This window comes from Lonchura striata, chromosome 21 (assembly GCF_046129695.1).
Source record: "Lonchura striata isolate bLonStr1 chromosome 21, bLonStr1.mat, whole genome shotgun sequence".
Taxonomy (NCBI): Eukaryota; Metazoa; Chordata; class Aves; order Passeriformes; family Estrildidae; genus Lonchura; species Lonchura striata.
Genome location: NC_134623.1, coordinates 1,969,313 through 1,988,709, shown reverse-complemented (window position 1 = coordinate 1,988,709; position 19,397 = coordinate 1,969,313). Strand labels below are relative to the sequence as shown.

The 19,397-nt window shown below is 53.6% G+C and overlaps 2 protein-coding genes across 2 annotated transcripts; one reads left to right on the top strand and one right to left on the bottom strand.

Moving 5' to 3' along the window:
• Nucleotides 1-4,518: 4,518 nt before the first annotated feature.
• On the bottom strand, nucleotides 4,519-6,884 carry NXNL1 (nucleoredoxin like 1). Its single transcript, XM_021546120.2, has 2 exons — nucleotides 6,559-6,884; nucleotides 4,519-5,081 (listed from the first exon to the last, which is right to left on the bottom strand). The coding sequence occupies exons 1-2, from the start codon at nucleotides 6,882-6,884 to the stop codon at nucleotides 4,781-4,783; spliced, it is 627 nt and encodes a 208-aa protein (XP_021401795.2). The 3' UTR covers nucleotides 4,519-4,780.
• A 4,483-nt stretch (nucleotides 6,885-11,367) lies between these two features.
• Nucleotides 11,368-18,504, top strand: PGLS (6-phosphogluconolactonase). Its single transcript, XM_077787771.1, has 5 exons — nucleotides 11,368-11,637; nucleotides 14,043-14,150; nucleotides 15,622-15,723; nucleotides 16,575-16,715; nucleotides 18,152-18,504. The coding sequence occupies exons 1-5, from the start codon at nucleotides 11,368-11,370 to the stop codon at nucleotides 18,287-18,289; spliced, it is 759 nt and encodes a 252-aa protein (XP_077643897.1). The 3' UTR covers nucleotides 18,290-18,504.
• Nucleotides 18,505-19,397: the final 893 nt, after the last annotated feature.

Here is a 19,397-nt window from a genome sequence, read left to right as displayed (position 1 = left end):
ATCTGGGGAGAAAGCCCTCCAAAATTCTGAAAAAAATCCCAAATTCTGGCTCACCTGTGCTCCCCTGAATCCCAAACTCGGGAATTTTCAGGATCCTCCCATCCCGAGGTTTTTTCCTTCCTGGATTTTTTTATTCCAGAGTTTCCGGGGCGGTTTCTCCTCCTTGGGCAAACAAATCCCTGGAGTTGAGGAATTCCCGAGGAATTCCCATTGTTCCTTGGGATGGACTTTGCATCCCAACATTCCCAAGGCTATGAGGGGAAAATCTGGGATAATCCCCGCAAAAATCAGGAAAAAAATTGGATTTTTAGGAAATTTTAAGGGGAAAAAAGGAGGGGGGAAATTAGGAAATGAGGCTGCTCCGGGTGGTTTTTCCCAGGTTTTTTGGGATGTTTGGATCTGATTCCAGCTGGGAATTGTTGATCCCAGAATTTTGGAGTTGATGGGATGGGGCTCAGAAGGAAATCTGGGAGGAATTCCCAGATTTTGGGGGAGTTTTCAAGATGGGAATTCCTTTAAAATCCCGTTTAAATCCCAATTTAATCTCAATTTTCCCATTCTTGATGTCCCTCCTTTCACCTTTGATCCCAAATTTCCTTGAATTGCTTTTGGAATGTACTGGGAGTGCCAAAATCCTGGAATTCCCAGATTTTTTTGGGAGGAAAAGGGGTTTTTAATCCCATCCCAATCCCACAAAAATCTCTCAAATTCCATAAAATTCCTTAAACTCCAAAAAATCCAACAAAATCCCATAAAATCCCATAAGATCCCAGAAAATTCCCATAAAAATCCCATAAAAATCCCCTTTCCCTCTTTTCCCCCCGTCTTCAAATCACTGAAAATTCATTCCCAAATTTCCCCCCCATGTAACCACAAAAAACCCTTGGAGAAGCCCAAAAATCCTGGGGAAAAAAAACGGGGAAATCCCAAATTTCCCCCCCCCCCCCCGCAGCTTTTCCCAACATTCCCAGCCCGACCTTGGAATTCCCGCGGGAATCCAAACAATTCCAAGAGGGGAAAAAAAAAAAAAAAAAAAACCAAAAAAAAAAAAAAAACCAAAAAAAAGGGATTAAAACCACCCCAAATTCCCAAAATTCCCGCCTGGAATTCTTTCCACAAAAATCCACCGGGAGCTGCAGGAATTCCTTTGTTCCCAAAATTCTGGGAAAGGGGGGAAAAAAAGGAATTTTCTGCTACTTTTTGCATTTTTCCAAGTTTTTTTGGGGTTTTTTTTTGAGCCTTTTCCAGCGGTTCTGCAAAAAATTCCGGGATGGGGGCGGGAATTTGGGAAGAATTTGGGGTTTTTCCCGGGATTTTGGGTTTTTTCCTTGGATTTTGGAGTTTTTTCTTTGGATTTGAGGGGCTTTTTCCTTGGATTTGTGATTTTTTTCCTGGATTTGGGTTTTTTTTCCTTGGATTTTGTTTTCTTCCTTGAATTTGGGGTTATTTCTTTGTATTTTGAGGTGTTTTCCTTGGATTTGGGGGATTTTTTAATGGGATTTTGGATTTTTTCCCCTGGTATTTTTTTGTTTTCTTCCTTGAAATTAAGTGGGGTTTTTTTTTTCCGGGATTTCGGGGATGTTTCCCTGCATTTGGGGTTTTTTCCCTTGGATTCAGTTTTTTCCCTGGATTTAAAGTTTTTTTCCCCTCAATTTGGGGTTTTCCCCTGAATTTGGGGAGGTTTTTTTCCCTGCATTTTGGGGTTTTCCCCCTGGATTTGGGGTTTTTCCTTGAGGAAATTTCCCTCTTTTCCGGGATTTTCCCTCCCCTTTGGGAATTCCCCTCCCCGTCCTCCCTCGGGACCTCCTTCCCTCCCAAAATCCCTTAAAAATCCATTAAAATTCCCATTTTTTCCTGGAAAAAAAACCCGGAAAGGGCCTCCCCTACTCCTTCGCAGGCCCGCACAGATTTGGGGCAAAACCCCTGGAATTTGGCTGGAATTCTCCTCCCAAAAAAACACCAAAAAAAACCGGGAAAACTCCATAAAAACCCAAAAATCTCACTTTTTTTCCCTTTTTTATCCCTCCCGGGGAATTCCCCCTCCCCCATTTTTAAGGCTCCGAGGGGGATTTTGGGATGAAATTCCGGGAATTCTCACCTGGGATCAGCACGCGGCGCTCCAGGGGGGAAATTCCCATTTCCAGCGGCGCTTCCCGGCGGGAAAAAAAAAAATCCCCAAAATTTCCTTTTTTTTTTTTTTTTTTTTTTTGGTTAAAAGTTGGAGGCTCGCGAAGAAATCCGGGAAGGGGAAAATTCCTCCGAGGAACCTCCGGGAGCCGCCCCCGGGCGGGGCCTGAAATTCGATCCCGGGAACCCAAAATCCCGATCCGGGGAAAATTCCGGGAGCGGGATCCGGAACTGGGACCAGTTTAATCCCAAACTGGGATTGGTTCATTCCCAAACTGGGACCGGTTCAGTTCCCAAACTGGGACCGGTTCATTCCCAAACTGGGACTGGCTCATTCCCAAACTGGGACTGGCTCAATCTCAAACTGGGACCAGTTCAGTTCCCAAACTGGGACCAGTTCATTCCCAAACTGGGACTGGTTCATTCCCAAACTGGGACTGGCTCAATCTCAAACTGGGACCAGTTCATTCCCAAACTGGGACTGGCTCAATCCGAAACTGGGACCAGTTTAATTTCCAATCTGGGACTGGTTCATTCCCAAACTGGGACCAGTTCATTCCCAAACTGGGACCGGTTCAGTTCCCAAACTGGGACCAGTTCATTCCCAAAGTGGGACCAGTTTAATTTCCAAACTGGGACTGGTTCATTCCCAAACTGGGACCAGTTCATTCCCAAACTGGGACCAGTTCAGTTCCCAAACTGGGACTGGTTCATTCCCAAACTGGGACCGGTTCATTCCCAAACTGGGACCGGTTCAGTTCCCAAACTGGGACCAGTTCATTCCCAAAGTGGGACCAGTTTAATTTCCAAACGGGGACTGGTTCATTCCCAAACTGGGACCAGTTCATTCCCAAACTGGGACCAGTTCAGTTCCCAAACTGGGACCAGTTTAATTTCCAAACTGGGACTGGCTCATTCCCAAACTGGGACCAGTTCATTCCCAAACTGGGACCAGTTCATTCCCAAACTGGGACCAGTTTAATTTCCAAACTGGGACTGGTTCATTCCCAAACTGGGACCAGTTTAATTTCCAAACTGGGACTGGTTCATTCCCAAACTGGGACCAGTTCATTCCCAAACTGGGACCAGTTCAGTTCCCAAACTGGGACTGGTTCATTCCCAGTTGGATCCACCCCAGGGCCTGTTCCTCCTCTTCCTCTGCTTCTTCCTTTATTTTTGGGAAAACCGATGGGATTTTGGGTGAGTTCCTCCAACAGAGAGGCCGGAACCACAGCGACCATTCCCAGCTGGATCCACCCCAAGGTTCCGCCACTTTTCTGGGATTTGGGCTCCAGCCTCTACTCCCGCTGCCCTTCCTCCTCCCTTTCCCCCTTCTCCTCCTCCTTTTCCTCTTCCTCATCCTCCTCCTTCCTCATTTTTTGGGAAAACCGATGGGATTTTGGGTGAGTTCCTCCAACAGAGAAGTCGGAACCGTAGCGACCATTCCCAGCTGGATCCCCCCCAAGGTTCCGTCACTTTTCCGGGATTTGGGCTCCAGCCTCTACTCCCGCTGCCCTTCCTCTTCCCTTTCCCTTTTCTCCTCTTCCTCTTCCTCCATCTATATTTTTGGGAAAACCAATGAGATTTTTGGGTCAGATCATCCAACGAAGAAGCCGGAACCGTAGCGACCATTCCCAGCTGGATCCCCCCCAAGGTTCCGTCACTTTTCTGGGATTTGGGCTCCAGCCTCTACCCCCGCTGCCCTTCCTCTTCCCTTTCCCTTTTCTCCTCTTCCTCTTCCTCCATCTTTATTTTTGGGAAAACCAATGAGATTTTTGGGTGAGTTCCTCCAACGGAGAGGCCGGAACCACAGCGACCATTCCCAGCTGGATCCACCCCAAGGTTCCGTCACTTTTCTGGGATTTGGGATCCAGCCTCTACTTCCTCTGCCCTTCCTCTTCCCTTTCCCCCTTCTCCTCTTCCTTTTCCTTCTCCTCCTTCTCCTCCTTCCTCATTTTTCAGGAAAACCGATGGGATTTTTGGATTAGTTCCTCCAACAGAGAAGCCGGAACCACAGCGACCATTCCCAGCTGGATCCCCCCCAAGGTTCCGTCACTTTTCCGGGATTTGGGCTCCAGCCTCTACCCCCGCTGCCCTTCCTCTTCCCTTTCCCTTTTCTCCTCTTCCTCCATCTTTATTTTTGGGAAAACCAATGAGATTTTTGGGTTAGATCATCCAACGAAGAAGCCGGAACCACAGCGACCATTCCCAGCTGGATCCCCCCCAAGGTTCCGCCACTTTTCCAGGATTTGGGCTCCAGCCTCTACTTCCTCTGCCCTTCCTCTTCCCTTTCCCCTTCTCCTCTTCCTTTTCCTTCTCCTCCTTCTCCTCCTTCCTCATTTTTCAGGAAAACCGATGGGATTTTTGGGTGAGTTCCTCCAACAGAGAAGCCGGAACCACAGCGACCATTCCCAGCTGGATCCCCCCCAAGGTTCCGCCACTTTTCCGGGATTTGGGCTCCAGCCTCTACCCCCACTGCCCTTCCTCTTCCCTTTCCCCTTCTCCTCTTCCTCTTCCTCCATCTTTATTTTTGGGAAAACCGATGAGATTTTTGGGTTAGATCATCCAACGAAGAAGCCGGAACTGTAGCGACCATTCCCAGCTGGATACACCCCAAGGTTCCGCCACTTTTCCAGGATTTGGGCTCCAGCCTCTACCCCGGCTGCCCTTCCTCCTCCTCCTCCTCCTCCTCCTCCTGGTGGCCGCGGCGGCGCTCGGGCCGGTACTTGCGGCGCCGCAGGAGCCCGGTGAGGCTGCGGGGCGCCGACCCCGCGGGCTCCTGGCGCTCCTGGAAGTTGCGGTCCAGCAGCTCGGCCGCCTGGCGCCAGTTGTGGAAGCAGGCGGGTCCCAAATCCCGGATCTCCGGCACGGCGTCCCGAACCAGCACGGCCCCGCTCGGCGCCAGCACCACCACGGCCGGCAGCTCCGACACCCCGAAACGGCGCTCCAGCTCCCTGGGGATGGCAAACGGGGGGAAATCGGGGCAAACGGCGAGGTTGGGATGGGGAACGGCAAATTCGGGGAGTTTGGGAATGGGGAATGGGAAATTGGGGGAGTTTGGGAATGGGGAATGGGAAATTGGGGGAGTTTGGGATGGGGAATGGCAAATTGGGGGAGTTTGGGATGGGGAACGGGAAATTGGGGGAGTTTGGGATGGGGAACGGCAAATTGGGGGAGTTTGGGATGGGGAACGGCAAATTGGGGGAGTTTGGGATGGGGAACGGCAAATTCGGGGAGTTTGGGATGGGGAAATTGGGAGTTTGGGAATGGGGAACGGCAAATTGGGGGAGTTTGGGAATGGGGAACGGCAAATTGGGGGAGTTTGGGATGGGGAACGGCAAATTGGGGGAGTTTGGGATGGGGAACGGGAAATTGGGGGAGTTTGGGATGGGGAACGGGAAATTGGGGGAGTTTGGGATGGGGAAATTGGGAGTTTGGGAATGGGGAATGGGAAATTGGGAGTTTGGGAATGGGGAATGGGAAATTGGGAGTTTGGGAATGGGGAACGGCAAATTGGGAGTTTGGGAAAATGGGAAAAGGGGGAAAAGGGGAAGACCTGTCCCTTCCTGTCCTTGCCTTCCCCACCCATCCCCACCTGTCCCTCACCTACCAAGGGTGTCCCCACCCATCCCTCACCTGTTGTGGGTGTCCCCACCCATCCCTACCTGTCCCTCACCTGTCCCTCACCTATCCCACTTGTCCCTCACCTACCAAAGCTGTCCCCACCCATCTCTCATCTGTTGTAGGTGTCTCCACCCATCCCCACCTGTCCCTCACCTGTCCCCACTTGTCCCCACCCATCTCTCACCTGTTGTAGGTGCCCTCACCTGTCCCTCACCTAGCACAGGTGTCCCCAGCTGCTCTCACCTGCCGAGTTCATCGCCGTAGGGCAGCGCCATCCAGGCGCGGGGCATGTCCCTCAGGTACTCGCGGTGCTCCTGCTCGCAGCCGTCCCTCCCCACGTAGACCAGGCCGAGCTGCTCCTATCCCACCTGTCCCTCACCTGTCCCATTTGTCCCCACCTGTCCCTCACCTACCAAAGGTGTTCCTACCTGTCCTCACCTGTTGTAGGTGTCCCCACCCATCCCTACCTGTCCCCACCTCTCCCTCACCTGTTGTAGGTGTCCCCACCCATCCCCAGCTGTCCCACCTGTCCGTCAGCTACCAAAGGTGTCCCCACCCATCCCTACCTGTCCCTCACCTATCCCACTTGTCCCTCACCTACCAAAGCTGTCCCCACCCATCTCTCATCTGTTGTAGGTGTCTCCACCCATCCCTACCTGTCCCTCACCTGTCCTTGCCTTCCCCACCCATCCCCACCCATCCCCACCCGTCCCTCACCTGTCCCCACTTGTCCCCACCCATCTCTTACCTGTTGTAGGTGCCCTCACCTGTCCCTCACCTAGCACAGGTGTCCCCAGCTGCGCTCACCTGCCGAGTTCATCGCCGTAGGGCAGCGCCATCCAGGCGCGGGGCATGTCCCTCAGGTACTCGCGGTGCTCCTGCTCGCAGCCGTCCCTCCCCACGTAGACCAGGCCGAGCTGCTCGGGCCGCTCGACGTGCGCGGGGTCGGTGAGGCGGCTCCAGAAGCGGCGCAGGCGGGGCTCGAACCCGCGGCAGCGCGGGCAGCGGCGCGCGGCGAAGAGCAGCAGCAGCAGGCGGTTCTGCAGCGCCGCCCGCAGCTCCCGCTCCGTGTCCAGGCGCCGCTCCGAGCGCCGCGCCAGCAGCGCCCGGCCCGAGAACAGCGCCCAGGCCATGCCCGGGCCGGGAGAGGGGACTGGGGCGGGGAAAGGGAGCGGATGGAGCGGGGAAAGTGGGGGGAATAGCGGGGATGGAGCGGGGAAAGGGAGGGGATGGAGCGGGGAAAGGGAGGGGATGGAGCGGGGAAAGGGAGGGGAATAGTGGGGATTGGAGCGGGGAAAGGGAGGGGATGGAGCGGGGAAAGGGAGGGGATGGAGCGGGGAAAGTGGGGGGAATAGCGGGGATGGAGCGGGGAAAGGGAGGGGATGGAGCGGGGAAAGTGGGGGGAATAGAGGGGATTGGAGCGGGGAAAGGGAGGGGATGGAGGGGGGAAAGGGAGGGGATGGAGCGGGGAAAGGGAGGGATTGGAGCGGGGAAAGGGAGGGGATGGAGCGGGGAAAGTGGGGGGAATAGCGGGGATTGGAGCGGGGAAAGGGAGGGGATGGAGCGGGGAAAGGGAGGGATTGGAGCGGGGAAAGTGGGGGGAATAGTGGGGATTGGAGCGGGGAAAGGGAGCGGATGGAGCGGGGAAAGGGAGGGAAAACGGGGGGATTGGAGCAGGGAAAGGGAGGGAATGGAGGGGGGAAAGTGGTGGGAATAGTGGGGATTAGAGCGGGGAAAAGGGTGGGAATAGCGGGGGAAAAAGGAGGGAATAGTGGGGATTAGAGCAGGGGAAAGGGGTGGGAATGGCAGGGGAAAAGTGGTGGGAATAGCGGGGGAAAAGGGAGGGAATAGCAGGGATTGGAGCGGGGAAAGGGAGGGAATAGCGGGGGAAAAGTGGTGGGAATAGCGGGGATTATAGTGGGGAAAGGGAGGGAATAGTGGGGATTAGAGCGGGGAAAAGGGAGGGAATGGCAGGGGAAAAGTGGTGGGAATAGCGGGGAAAAGGGAGGGAATAGCGGGGATTGGAGCGGGGAAAGGGAGGGAATAGCCGGGGGAAAGAGTGGGAATAGAGTGGATTATACTGGGGAAAAGGGAGGGAATAGTGGGGGAAAAGTGGTGGGAATAGCGGGGATTAGAGCGGGGATAGCGGGGGAAAAGGGGCGGGAATTATAGCGGGGAAAAAGGGGTGGGAGTGATAATAATAATAGCGAGAATAACGGGAATAAAAATTATAGGAATATCGGGAGTGATAGTGGGGATAGTGCAGGGAAAGGGGTGGGTATAACAGGGGGAAAAGGGGTGGGAATGAATAATAATAGCGAGAATAATGGGAATAAAAGTAATCAAAGTGATAAAAATAGTGAGAGTGATCGTGGGAATAATGGGAATAAAAGCGATAGGAATAGCAGGAGTGATAGCGGGGATAGCGCAGGGGGAAAGGGATAAATAATATAAAATATGATATAATATAAAATAATGGAAATAAAAGTGATGGGAATAGGGGGAGTGATAGCGGGGATAGCAGGGATAAGGAGAGTAAAATTTATAGGAATAGTGGTGATAATAATAGCAGGAATAAAGAGAATAAAAGGGGAATAAAAGTGGTGGGAATAGTGGGAATGATAGCGATAATAATGGGAATAATGGGAATAAAAGTGATAGTAATAATGGGAATGATAGCGGGAATAATGGGAATAAAAAAGGGATAGTGGGAATGATAGCAATAATAATGGTAATAATGGTAGTAAAAATGAGGCGTTGTCGCTAAAAAAATGGGGATTTTGTCCCTAAAAAATGGGGATTTAGCCCAAAAAAAATGGGGGTGTTATCCTTAAAAGAAGGGGGGTTATCCCTAAAAAATGGGGGTTTTATCCCTAAAAAAAATGGGGGTTTTATTCCTAAAAATGGGGGGTTTATCCCTAAAAAATGGGGGTTTTATCCCTAAAAAATGGGGGGTTTAGCCCTAAAAAAATGGGGATTTATCCCTAAAAAATGGGGGTTTATCCCTAAAAAATGGGGGGGGGTTATCCCTAAAAAAGAAGGGCTGGGGTGGAGGAAAAGGATGAGGAAAAATGGGAATTTTATCCCTAAAAAATCGCGGGATAAAAGGGGCCGGAGCTGCCTCCGCAGCGGCCCCGCCGAGCCCGCGCGGATTTGGAGCGAGCGGATTCATTAAGGGATTAATTAACGCGTTAATTAACGGCGAGAGAGGGGGAGGGGCGGGAGCTGCTGGGGGAGGGGTCCCAGGGCCATGGGAATTCTGGGGGTGGGGGTTTTATAAAAAAAAATTGATATTTTAATCCCCAAAAATGGGGGTTTGTCCCCCAAAATTGGGATTTAATCCCCAAAAATGGGGGTTTATCCCCAAAAATTGGGATTTAAACCCAAAAAATTTGGGTTTGTGCTCAAAAATTGGGATTTAATCCCCAAAAATGGGGGTTTATCCCCAAAAATTGGGATGAAGACACCGAAAATGAGATGGAAACTCCAAAATAAAGGATCAGGGGATAAAAATGGGGATGGAAACTCCAAAAACGGGATAGAAATCCCCCCAGAAATGGGATGAAAACACCAAAAAGGGATAGAAATCCCCAAAAAATGGGATGGAAACCCTAAAAAGCGAAGGAAACTTCAAAATAAAGGATTAAAATGGGGGTGGAAACCCCAAAAATGGGATGAAAACCCCCAAAATGGGATCAAAACCCCCAAAAATGGGATCAAAACCCCCCAAAATGGGATCAAAACCCCCAAAATGGAATGAAAACCCCCAAAATGGAATGAAAACCCGAAAAATGGGATGAAAACCCCCAAAAATTGGATAGAAAACCCCAAAAATGGGATGAACCCCCCCCCAAAAAAAAGAATAAAAAAAAGGGTGGAGCCCCCCGGGGTCGCCTCCGGTCACGGATTTGGGATTTGGGATTTGGGATTTGGGATTTGGGATTTGGGGAAATCGGATTAACGGGACGGTGGGGGAGGGGCGGGAGGGGAGGGGGAGGGGTCCCCAAGGCCGGGGGGGGTCCCGGTTTTGGGGTTTTGATTTTGGGGGGGTCCCGGGGATTTGGGGAGGGGGTCCTGGAGTTGCGGGATTTGATTTTGGGGGTCCCGGGGTTTTGATTTTTGGGGTCCCGGCGTTTTGGGGTTTTGATTTTGGGGGTCCCGGGGATTTGGGGAGGGGGTCCTGGAGTTGCGGGATTTGATTCTGGGGGTCCCGGGATTTTGATTTTTGGGGTCCCGGCGTTTTGGGGTTTTGATTTTGGGGGTCCCGGGGATTTGGGGAGGGGGTCCTGGAGTTGCGGGATTTGATTTTGGGGGTCCCGGGGTTTTGATTTTTGGGGTCCCGGCGTTTTGGGGTTTTGATTTTGGGGGTCCCGGGGATTTGGGGAGGGGGTCCTGGAGTTGCGGGATTTGATTCTGGGGGTCCCGGGATTTTGATTTTTGGGGTCCCGGCGTTTTGGGGTTTTGATTTTGGGGGTCCCGGGGATTTGGGGAGGGGGTCCTGGAGTTGCGGGATTTGATTTTGGCGGTCCCGGTTTTGGGGTTTTGATTTTGGGGGGGTCCCGGGGATTTGGGGAGGGGGTCCTGGAGTTGCGGGATTTGATTCTGGCGGTCCCGGGATTTTGGGGTTTTGATTTTGGGGGTCCCGGGGATTTGGGGAGGGGGTCCTGGAGTTGCGGGATTTGATTCTGGGGGTCCCGGGGTTTTGGGAAGGGGGTCCCGGGGCAGTAGGGTCGCAGTTTTGGGCTCCCCAGACCTGGAGAGGTCCCGATTTTGAGGGTTCCAGGCCTGGGGGGTCCCGAGTTTGGGGGTCCCGATTTTGGGGGGGTCCCCATTTTGGGGGTCCCGATTTTGGGGGGGTCCCCAAACCTGGAGGGGTCCCGATTTTGGGGGGTCCCGATTTTGGGGGGGTCCCCAAACCTGGAGGGGTCCCGATTTTGGGGGGTCCCGATTTTGGGGGTCCCGATTTTGGGGGGTCCCCAAACCTGGAGGGGTCCCGTGCCCCCCCCCCCGCTAGGGGGCGGCAACAGCGCACGGCTCCGTTTGCCCCGCCCCTTATTTGCATAGCCCCGCCTCATCCCGCATCCTAGCCCCGCCCACTCCCCCCGTCCTTCGCCTCAACCAATCAGCTGCCGCCAGCAGCGCTGCCAACCAATAGAAACGCGCCGTTCATCCAAACCACGCTCTCTATGGGCGTGTCCTAGGCTGCGGCGGCACCGGGAGAGCCCCGGGAGCCCCGGAGCGGCCCCGGAGCCCGCGGGGGGAACCGGGGCGGGCCCGGAGCCACCCCCGGAGCCGCTTGGCAACCCGAGGCTCTCTGACTCCACTTCCGGTAACAACGCCACGGTTGCTTAGCAACGCGACGCTCTCTGACCCCACTTCCGGTAAGGGTCCCGTGGTTGCTTAGCAACGCGACGCTCTCTGACCCCACTTCCGGTAAGGGTCCCGTGGTTGCTTAGCAACGCGACTCTATCTAACCCCACTTCCGGTAACTGCCCGCGGTTGCTTAGCAATGCGACGCGCTCAGACCCAACTTCCGGTAACGGCCCGTGGCTGCTTAGCAACGCGCCGCGCCGTGACGTCACTTCCCCCTTCTTCTTCCCCCTTGGCGCCGCCATCATGGCGGCCGTGTCGGTGTTCCCGTCCCCAGCCGAGCTCGGCGCGGCCCTGGCGCGCTCGGTGGCGGAGGCGGCGGCCGAGGCGGTGGCGAGCGGCGGCCGCTTCACGCTGGGGCTGTCCGGGGGCTCGCTGGTGGCGCTGCTGGCGCGGGAGCTGCCGGCGGCGCTGAGGGCGGCGCCCGGCGCGGAGCCCTCGCGGTGGCTGCTGGCGTTCTGCGACGAGCGCCTGGTGCCGCCCGAGCACCCCGACAGCACCGGCGGCGCCTACCGGGTGAGCGGGCACGGGGACGGCTCCTCCCGGTTCCTCCCAGGCTGGCCCAGTTCCCTCCAGTTCCTCCCAGTTTGGCCCAGTTCCCCCCAGTTCCTCCCAGTCCCTCCCAGTTCCTCTCAGTCTGGCCCAGTTCCTCCCAGTTTGGCCCAGGTTTCCCAGTCTGGCCCAGTTTCCCCCAGGCCCTGCTAACGGCCCTCAACTTTTCCTTGTTCCTCCCAGTTTGGCCCAGTTCCTCCCAGTTCCTCCCAGTCTGGCCCAGTTCCCCTCATTTCCCTCCCAGTCTCTCCTGACTCCCCTCGAGTCCTCCCAGTGCTCCCAGTATGGCTCTGTGTACATTCCCAGTGCTCCCAGTATAACTCTGTGTCCATTCCCAGTGCTCCCAGTATGGCTCTGTGTCCATTCCCAGTGCTTCCAGTATGACTGTGTCCATTCCCAGTGCTCCCAGTATAACTCTGTGTCCATTCCCAGTGCTCCCAGTATGACTGTGTCCATTCCCAGTGCTCCCAGTATAACTCTGTGTCCATTCCCAGTGCTCCCAGTATGGCTCTGTGTCCATTCCCAGTGCTCCCAGTATAACTCTGTGTCCATTCCCAGTCCCAGCTGCTGTCCCAGTTTGCCCCCCCGGTGTCCATTCCCAGTGCTCCCAGTATAACTCTGTGTCCATTCCCAGTCCCAGCTGCTGTCCCAGTTTGCCCCCCCGGTGTCCATTCCCAGTGCTCCCAGTATAACTCTGTGTCCATTCCCAGTCCCAGCTGCTGTCCCAGTTTGCCCCCCCCGGCCCCCGCGTGCCATCCCAGTGCTCCCAGTATAACTCTGTGTCCATTCCCAGTCCCAGCTGCTGTCCCAGTTTGCCCCCCCCGGCCCCCGCGTGCCATCCCAGTGCTCCCAGTATGGCTCTGTGTCCATTCCCAGTGCTCCCAGTATGGCTCTGTGTCCATTCCCAGTGCTCCCAGTATAACTCTGTGTCCATTCCCAGTGCTCCCAGTATGGCTCTGTGTCCATTCCCAGTGCTCCCAGTATGGCTCTGTGTCCATTCCCAGTGCTCCCAGTATGGCTCTGTGTCCATTCCCAGTGCTCCCAGTATAACTCTGTGTCCATTCCCAGTGCTCCCAGTATGGCTCTGTGTCCATTCCCAGTCCCAGCTGCTGTCCCAGTTTGCCCCCCCCGGCCCCCGGGTGCCATCCCAGTGCTCCCAGTATGGCTCTGTGTCCATTCCCAGTGCTCCCAGTATAACTCTGTGTCCATTCCCAGTGCTCCCAGTATAACTCTGTGTCCATTCCCAGTGCTCCCAGTATAACTCTGTGTCCATTCCCAGTGCTCCCAGTATGGCTCTGTGTCCATTCCCAGTGCTCCCAGTATAACTCTGTGTCCATTCCCAGTGCTCCCAGTATAACTCTGTGTCCATTCCCAGTCCCAGCTGCTGTCCCAGTTTGCCCCCCCCGGCCCCCGGGTGCCATCCCAGTGCTCCCAGTATAACTCTGTGTCCATTCCCAGTCCCAGCTGCTGTCCCAGTTTGCCCCCCCCGGCCCCCGCGTGCCATCCCAGTGCTCCCAGTATGACTCTGTGTCCATTCCCAGTGCTCCCAGTATGGCTCTGTGTCCATTCCCAGTGCTCCCAGTATAACTCTGTGTCCATTCCCAGTCCCAGCTGCTGTCCCAGTTTGCCCCCCCCGGCCCCCGGGTGCCATCCCAGTGCTCCCAGTATGGCTCTGTGTCCATTCCCAGTGCTCCCAGTATAACTCTGTGTCCATTCCCAGTGCTCCCAGTATGACTGTGTCCATTCCCAGTGCTCCCAGTATGGCTCTGTGTCCATTCCCAGTGCTCCCAGTATAACTCTGTGTCCATTCCCAGTGCTCCCAGTATAACTCTGTGTCCATTCCCAGTCCCAGCTGCTGTCCCAGTTTGCCCCCCCCGGCCCCCGCGTGCCATCCCAGTGCTCCCAGTATGGCTCTGTGTCCATTCCCAGTGCTCCCAGTATGACTCTGTGTCCATTCCCAGTCCCAGCTGCTGTCCCAGTTTGCCCCCCCCGGCCCCCGCGTGCCATCCCAGTGCTCCCAGTATAACTCTGTGTCCATTCCCAGTCCCAGCTGCTGTCCCAGTTTGCCCCCCCGGTGTCCATTCCCAGTGCTCCCAGTATAACTCTGTGTCCATTCCCAGTCCCAGCTGCTGTCCCAGTTTGCCCCCCCCGGCCCCCGCGTGCCATCCCAGTGCTCCCAGTATAACTCTGTGTCCATTCCCAGTCCCAGCTGCTGTCCCAGTTTGCCCCCCCCGGCCCCCGCGTGCCATCCCAGTGCTCCCAGTATGACTCTGTGTCCATTCCCAGTCCCAGCTGCTGTCCCAGTTTGCCCCCCCCGGCCCCCGCGTGCCATCCCAGTGCTCCCAGTATGACTCTGTGTCCATTCCCAGTCCCAGCTGCTGTCCCAGTTTGCCCCCCCCGGCCCCCGCGTGCTCTGGGTCAGCTCCGGGCTGGGCCCGGCCGAGGCCGCCCGGGACTACGAGGAGCAGCTGAGGAGGGTACGGGAACTGGGAGCACTGGGAGGGACTGGGAATGGGACTGGGAGGGACTGGGAATTGGGACTGGGGAACTGGGAGCACTGGGAGGGACTAGGAATGGGACTAGGAGGGACTGGGAGAGAACTGGGAGCACTGGGAGGGACTAGGAATGGGACTGGGAGGGACTGGGAGAGAACTGGGAGCACTGGGATGGACTGGGAATGGGACTGGGAGGGACTGGGAATTGGGACTGGGGAACTGGGAGGGACTGGGAGCACTGGGAGGAGTTGGAATGGGACTGGGAGCACTGGGAGGGACTGGGAGGGACTGGAGGAACTGGAAGTACTGGGAGGAACTGGGAATGGGACTGGGAGGGACTGGGAATGGGACTGGGATGGACTGGGAATGAGGGCTGGAGGAAACGGGAGGGACTGGGAATGGGACTAGGGGAACTGGGAATACTCGGAGGGACTGGGAGCACTGGGAATGGGACTGGGAGGGAACTGGGAGGGACTGGGAGGGAACTGGGAGGGACTGGGAATTGGGACTGGGGAACTGGGAGCACTGGGAGGGACTAGGAATGGGACTGGGAGGGACTGGGAGAGAACTGGGAGCACTGGGAGGGACTAGGAATGGGACTGGGAGGGACTGGGAGGGACTGGGAGAGAACTGGGAGCACTGGGATGGACTGGGAATGGGACTGGGAGGGACTGGGAATTGGGACTGGGGAACTGGGAGGGACTGGGAGCACTGGGAGGAGTTGGAATGGGACTGGGAGCACTGGGAGGGACTGGGAGGGACTGGGGGAACTGGAAGTACTGGGAGGAACTGGGAATGGGACTGGGAGGGACTGGGAATGGGACTGGGATGGACTGGGAATGAGGGCTGGAGGAAACGGGAGGGACTGGGAATGGGACTAGGGGAACTGGGAATACTCGGAGGGACTGGGAGCACTGGGAATGGGACTGGGAGGGAACTGGGAGGGACTGGGAGGGACTGGGGGAAACTGGAAGGGACTGGGATGGACTGGGAATGGGACTGGGAGGGACTGGGAATGGGACTGGGGGAACTGGGAGGGACTGGGGGGAACTGGAAGGGACTGGGAATGGGACTGGGAGGGAGTGGGAATGGGACTGGGAGGGACTGGGAGCACTGGAAAGGACTGGGATGGACTGGGAATGGGACTGGGAGGGACTGGGAATGGGACTGGGGGAACTGGGAGGGACTGGGGGGAACTGGAAGGGACTGGGAATGGGACTGGGAGGGAGTGGGAATGGGACTGGGGGAACTGGGAGCACTGGGAGGGACTGGGAGGGAACTGGGATCAGTCAATGAGCTGAACTGGTCCGAACTGGTCCATAGTGATCGGTATTGATCCAAACTGGTCTGTACTGGTCCAAACTGGTCCATAGCGATCAATATCAATCCGAACTGGTCCATAGCGGTCAGTATCGATCCAAACTGGTCCATACTGGTCCGAACTGGTTTGCAGGAGTTCCCGGGCGAGGCCACGCCCCGCTTTGACCTGCTGCTGCTGGGGGTGGGGCCGGACGGGCACACCTGCTCGCTGTTCCCGGGCCACGCCCTGCTCCAGGTGACCTCCGGAATTCCGGGAATTGCGGGAATTTGGGAATTCTCACCATTGGGGGGAATTTCCCCCATTTTTTTCTCCCACGTTTCTTTCAGGTTTTCCCTTATTTTTCCTTATTTTCCCCATTATTTTCCTAATTTTTCCAATTATTTTCCCATTATTTTCCAGATTTTTTCTATTAATTTCCCCATTTTTCCTATTTTTTCCCATTCTTTTCCTCATTTTTTCCCATTATTTTCCCCATTTTTCTAATTATTTTCCCATTATTTTCCAGATTTTTCCTATTATTTTCCCCATTTTTTCTATTATTTTCCCACTATTTTCCTAAATTTTTCCTATTATTTGCCCATTATTTTCCTCATTTTTTCCCATTATTTCCCCATTATTTTCCCCATTTTCCCATTATTTTCCTCATTTTCCCCATTATTTCCCCCATTTCTTCCATTTTTTTTTCTGTTATTTTCCCGTTATTTCCCCCGGGATTTTTCCCCATTTCCCGTTTTTTTGCCCCATTTCCAGGAGCAGAATTCCCTGATTTCCTTCCTGGAGGACTCTCCCAGGGCTTGCTCCTTTCCCACATTTTCCCCTTTATTTTTCCCTTTATTTTTCCCAATTTTTGTTCTATTTTTCCATTATTTTTCCCATTTATTTTTCCCTGGATTTTTCCCATTAATTTCCCTGGGATTTTTTCCAATTTCCTCTTATTTTCCCCTGAATTTTCCCCTTTTTTTCCCATTATTTCCCCCATTTTTCCCTGGATTTTTCCCGTTATTTTCCCCATTTTTCCCGTTATTTCCCCCCGTGATTCCCCTGTGATTTTTTCCCGATTTCCCGTTTTTTTGCCCCGTTTCCAGGAGCAGAATTCCCTGATTTCCTTCCTGGAGGATTCTCCCAAGCCGCCGCCCCGGCGGGTGACGATGACGCTGCCGCTGCTCAACGCGGCCCGGGCCCTGCTCGTGGTGGCCACCGGCGCCTCCAAGGCCCCCGTGCTCAAGGTTTGGGGCGAAATTCCCAATTTTTGGTTAAATCCCTAATTTTTGGGCTCAAATCCCGGATTTTTGGGGGTTAAATACAGATTTGTTTGGGTTAAATTCTGGGATTTTTGGGGTTCAATCCCATTTCTCAACCCGGCCCAGGCCCTGCTCGTGGTGGCCACCGGCGCCTCCAAGGCCCCCGTGATCAAGGTTTGGGGCAAAATTCCCAATTTTTGGTTAAATCACAAATTTTTGGGTTTCATTGTGGGATTTTGGGGTTAAAATCCAGGATTTTGGGGCTAAACTCCCCCTTTTTGGGGTTAAACTCCCCATTTTTGGGGTTCACTCTGGGATTTTGGGATTCTCTCCATGATTTTGGGATTTTCTCCAGGATTTTGGGGTTCACTCCCAGATTTTGGGATTCACTCTGGGGTTTTGAGGTTAAACTCCCCATTTTTGATGTTAAACTCTCGATTTTTGGGGTTAAACTCCCCGTTTTTGGGATTTTCTCTGGGATTTTGGGGTTCTCTCCAGGATTTTGGGGTTCACCCCGGGATTTTGGGATTCTCTCCAGGATTTTGGGATTCTCTCCAGGATTTTGGGGTTCACCCCGGGATTTTGGGATTCTCTCCGGGATTTTGGGGTTCTCTCTGGGATTTTGGGGTTCACTCCGGGATTTGGGGATTTTCAGCAGGATTTTGGGGTTCACTCCCAGATTTTGGGGTTCACTCCGGGATTTTGGGGTTCAACTCCCCAATTTTGGGGTTCACTCTGGGATTTTGGGGTTCACTCTGGGATTTTGGGATTCTCTCTGGGATTTTGGGGTTCACTCCCAGATTTTGGGGTTCACCCCGGGATTTTGGGGTTCACCCCGGGATTTTGGGGTTAAACTCCCCGATTTTGGGGTTCACTCCGGGATTTTGGGATTCTCTCCGGGATTTTGGGGTTCACTCCGGGATTTTGGGGTTCACTCCCCGATTTTGGGGTTCACCCCGGGATTTTGGGATTCTCTCCAGGATTTTGGGGTTCACCCCGGGATTTTGGGGTTAAACTCCCCGATTTTGGGGTTCACCCCGGGACTTTGGGGTTAAACTCCCCGATTTTGGGGTTCACCCCGGGATTTTGGGGTTCAACTCCCCGATTTTGGGGTTCACCCCGGGACTTTGGGGTTAAACTCCCCGATTTTGGGGTTCACCCCGGGATTTTGGGATTCTCTCCGGGATTTTGGGGTTCACCCCGGGATTTTGGGGTTCACTCCCCGATTTTGGGGTTCACCCCGGGATTTTGGGATTCTCTCCGGGATTTTGGGGTTCACCCCGGGATTTTGGGATTCTCTCCCCGATTTTGGGGTTCACCCCGGGATTTTGGGATTCTCTCCGGGATTTTGGGGTTCACCCCGGGATTTTGGGGTTCACCCCGGGATTTTGGGGTTCAGGGCCGTTTCCTCTCCCCCGCAGCGCATTTTGGAGGAGCCGCGGGAGGAGCCGGCGTCGCTCCCGGCCGCTCGGCTCCGGCCGCGCTCGGGGCGGCTCCGGTGGCTCCTGGACCGGGCGGCGGCCGAGGAGCTGCGCCTGCCCCTGGAAGAATGTCCCTGAAATGGGAATTCCATGGAAAAGTGTCCCTGAAAATGGGAATTCCATGGAAAAGTGTCCCTGAAAATGGGAATTCCATGGGAAATGGGAAACGTGGCCCGAAAAATGGGTACATCACCTGGAAATTGAGAAATTCCATGGGAAAATGTCCCCAAAATGGAGAAATTCCATGGAAAAATGTCCCTAAAATTGAGAAATTCGATCAAAAAATGTCCCTAAAGTGGAAAAATTCCATGAAAAAATGACCCTAAAATGGAAAAATTCCACGGGAAAATGTCCCTAAAATGGAGAAATTCAATCAAAAAATGTCCCTAAAATGGAGAAATTCCATGGAAAAATGTCCCTAAAATTGAGAAATTCGATCAAAAAATGTCCCTAAAATGGAAAAATTCCATGGAAAAATGACCCTAAAATGGAAAAATTCCACGGGAAAATGTCCCTAAAATGGAGATATTTGATCAAAAAATGACCCTAAAATGGAGAAATTCTGTGGAAAAATGTCCCTAAAATGGAGGAATTCCACGGGAAAATGTCCCTAAAATGGAGGAATTCCACGGGAAAATGTCCCTAAAATGGAAAAATTCCATTGAAAAATGTCCCTAAAAATGGGTAAATCACCTGGAAATTGAGAAATTCCATGGGAAAATGTCCCCAAAATGGAGAAATTCCACAGAGAAATGTCCCTAAAATGGAGAAATTCCCTGGAAAAATGACCCTAAAATGGAAAAATTCCATGGGAAAATGTCCCTAAAATTGAGAAATTCAATCAAAAAATGTCCCTAAAATGGAGAAATTCAATCAAAAAATGTCCCTAAAATGGAGAAATTCCATGGAAAAATGTCCCTAAAATGGAGAAATTCCATGGAGAATTGTTCCTAAAATGAGAAATTCCATGGAAAAATGTCCCGAAAAATGGGTAAATCACCTGGAAATGGAGAAATTCCATGGGAAAATGGGAAAAACACCTGGAAATTGAGAAATTCCATGGAAAATTGTCCTTAAAAATGAGAAATTCCATGGGAAATTGTCCTTAAAAATGAGAAATTCCATGGAAAAAATGGGAAAATGTCCCTAAAAATGGGAAATTCCATGGGAAAATGTCCTTAAAATG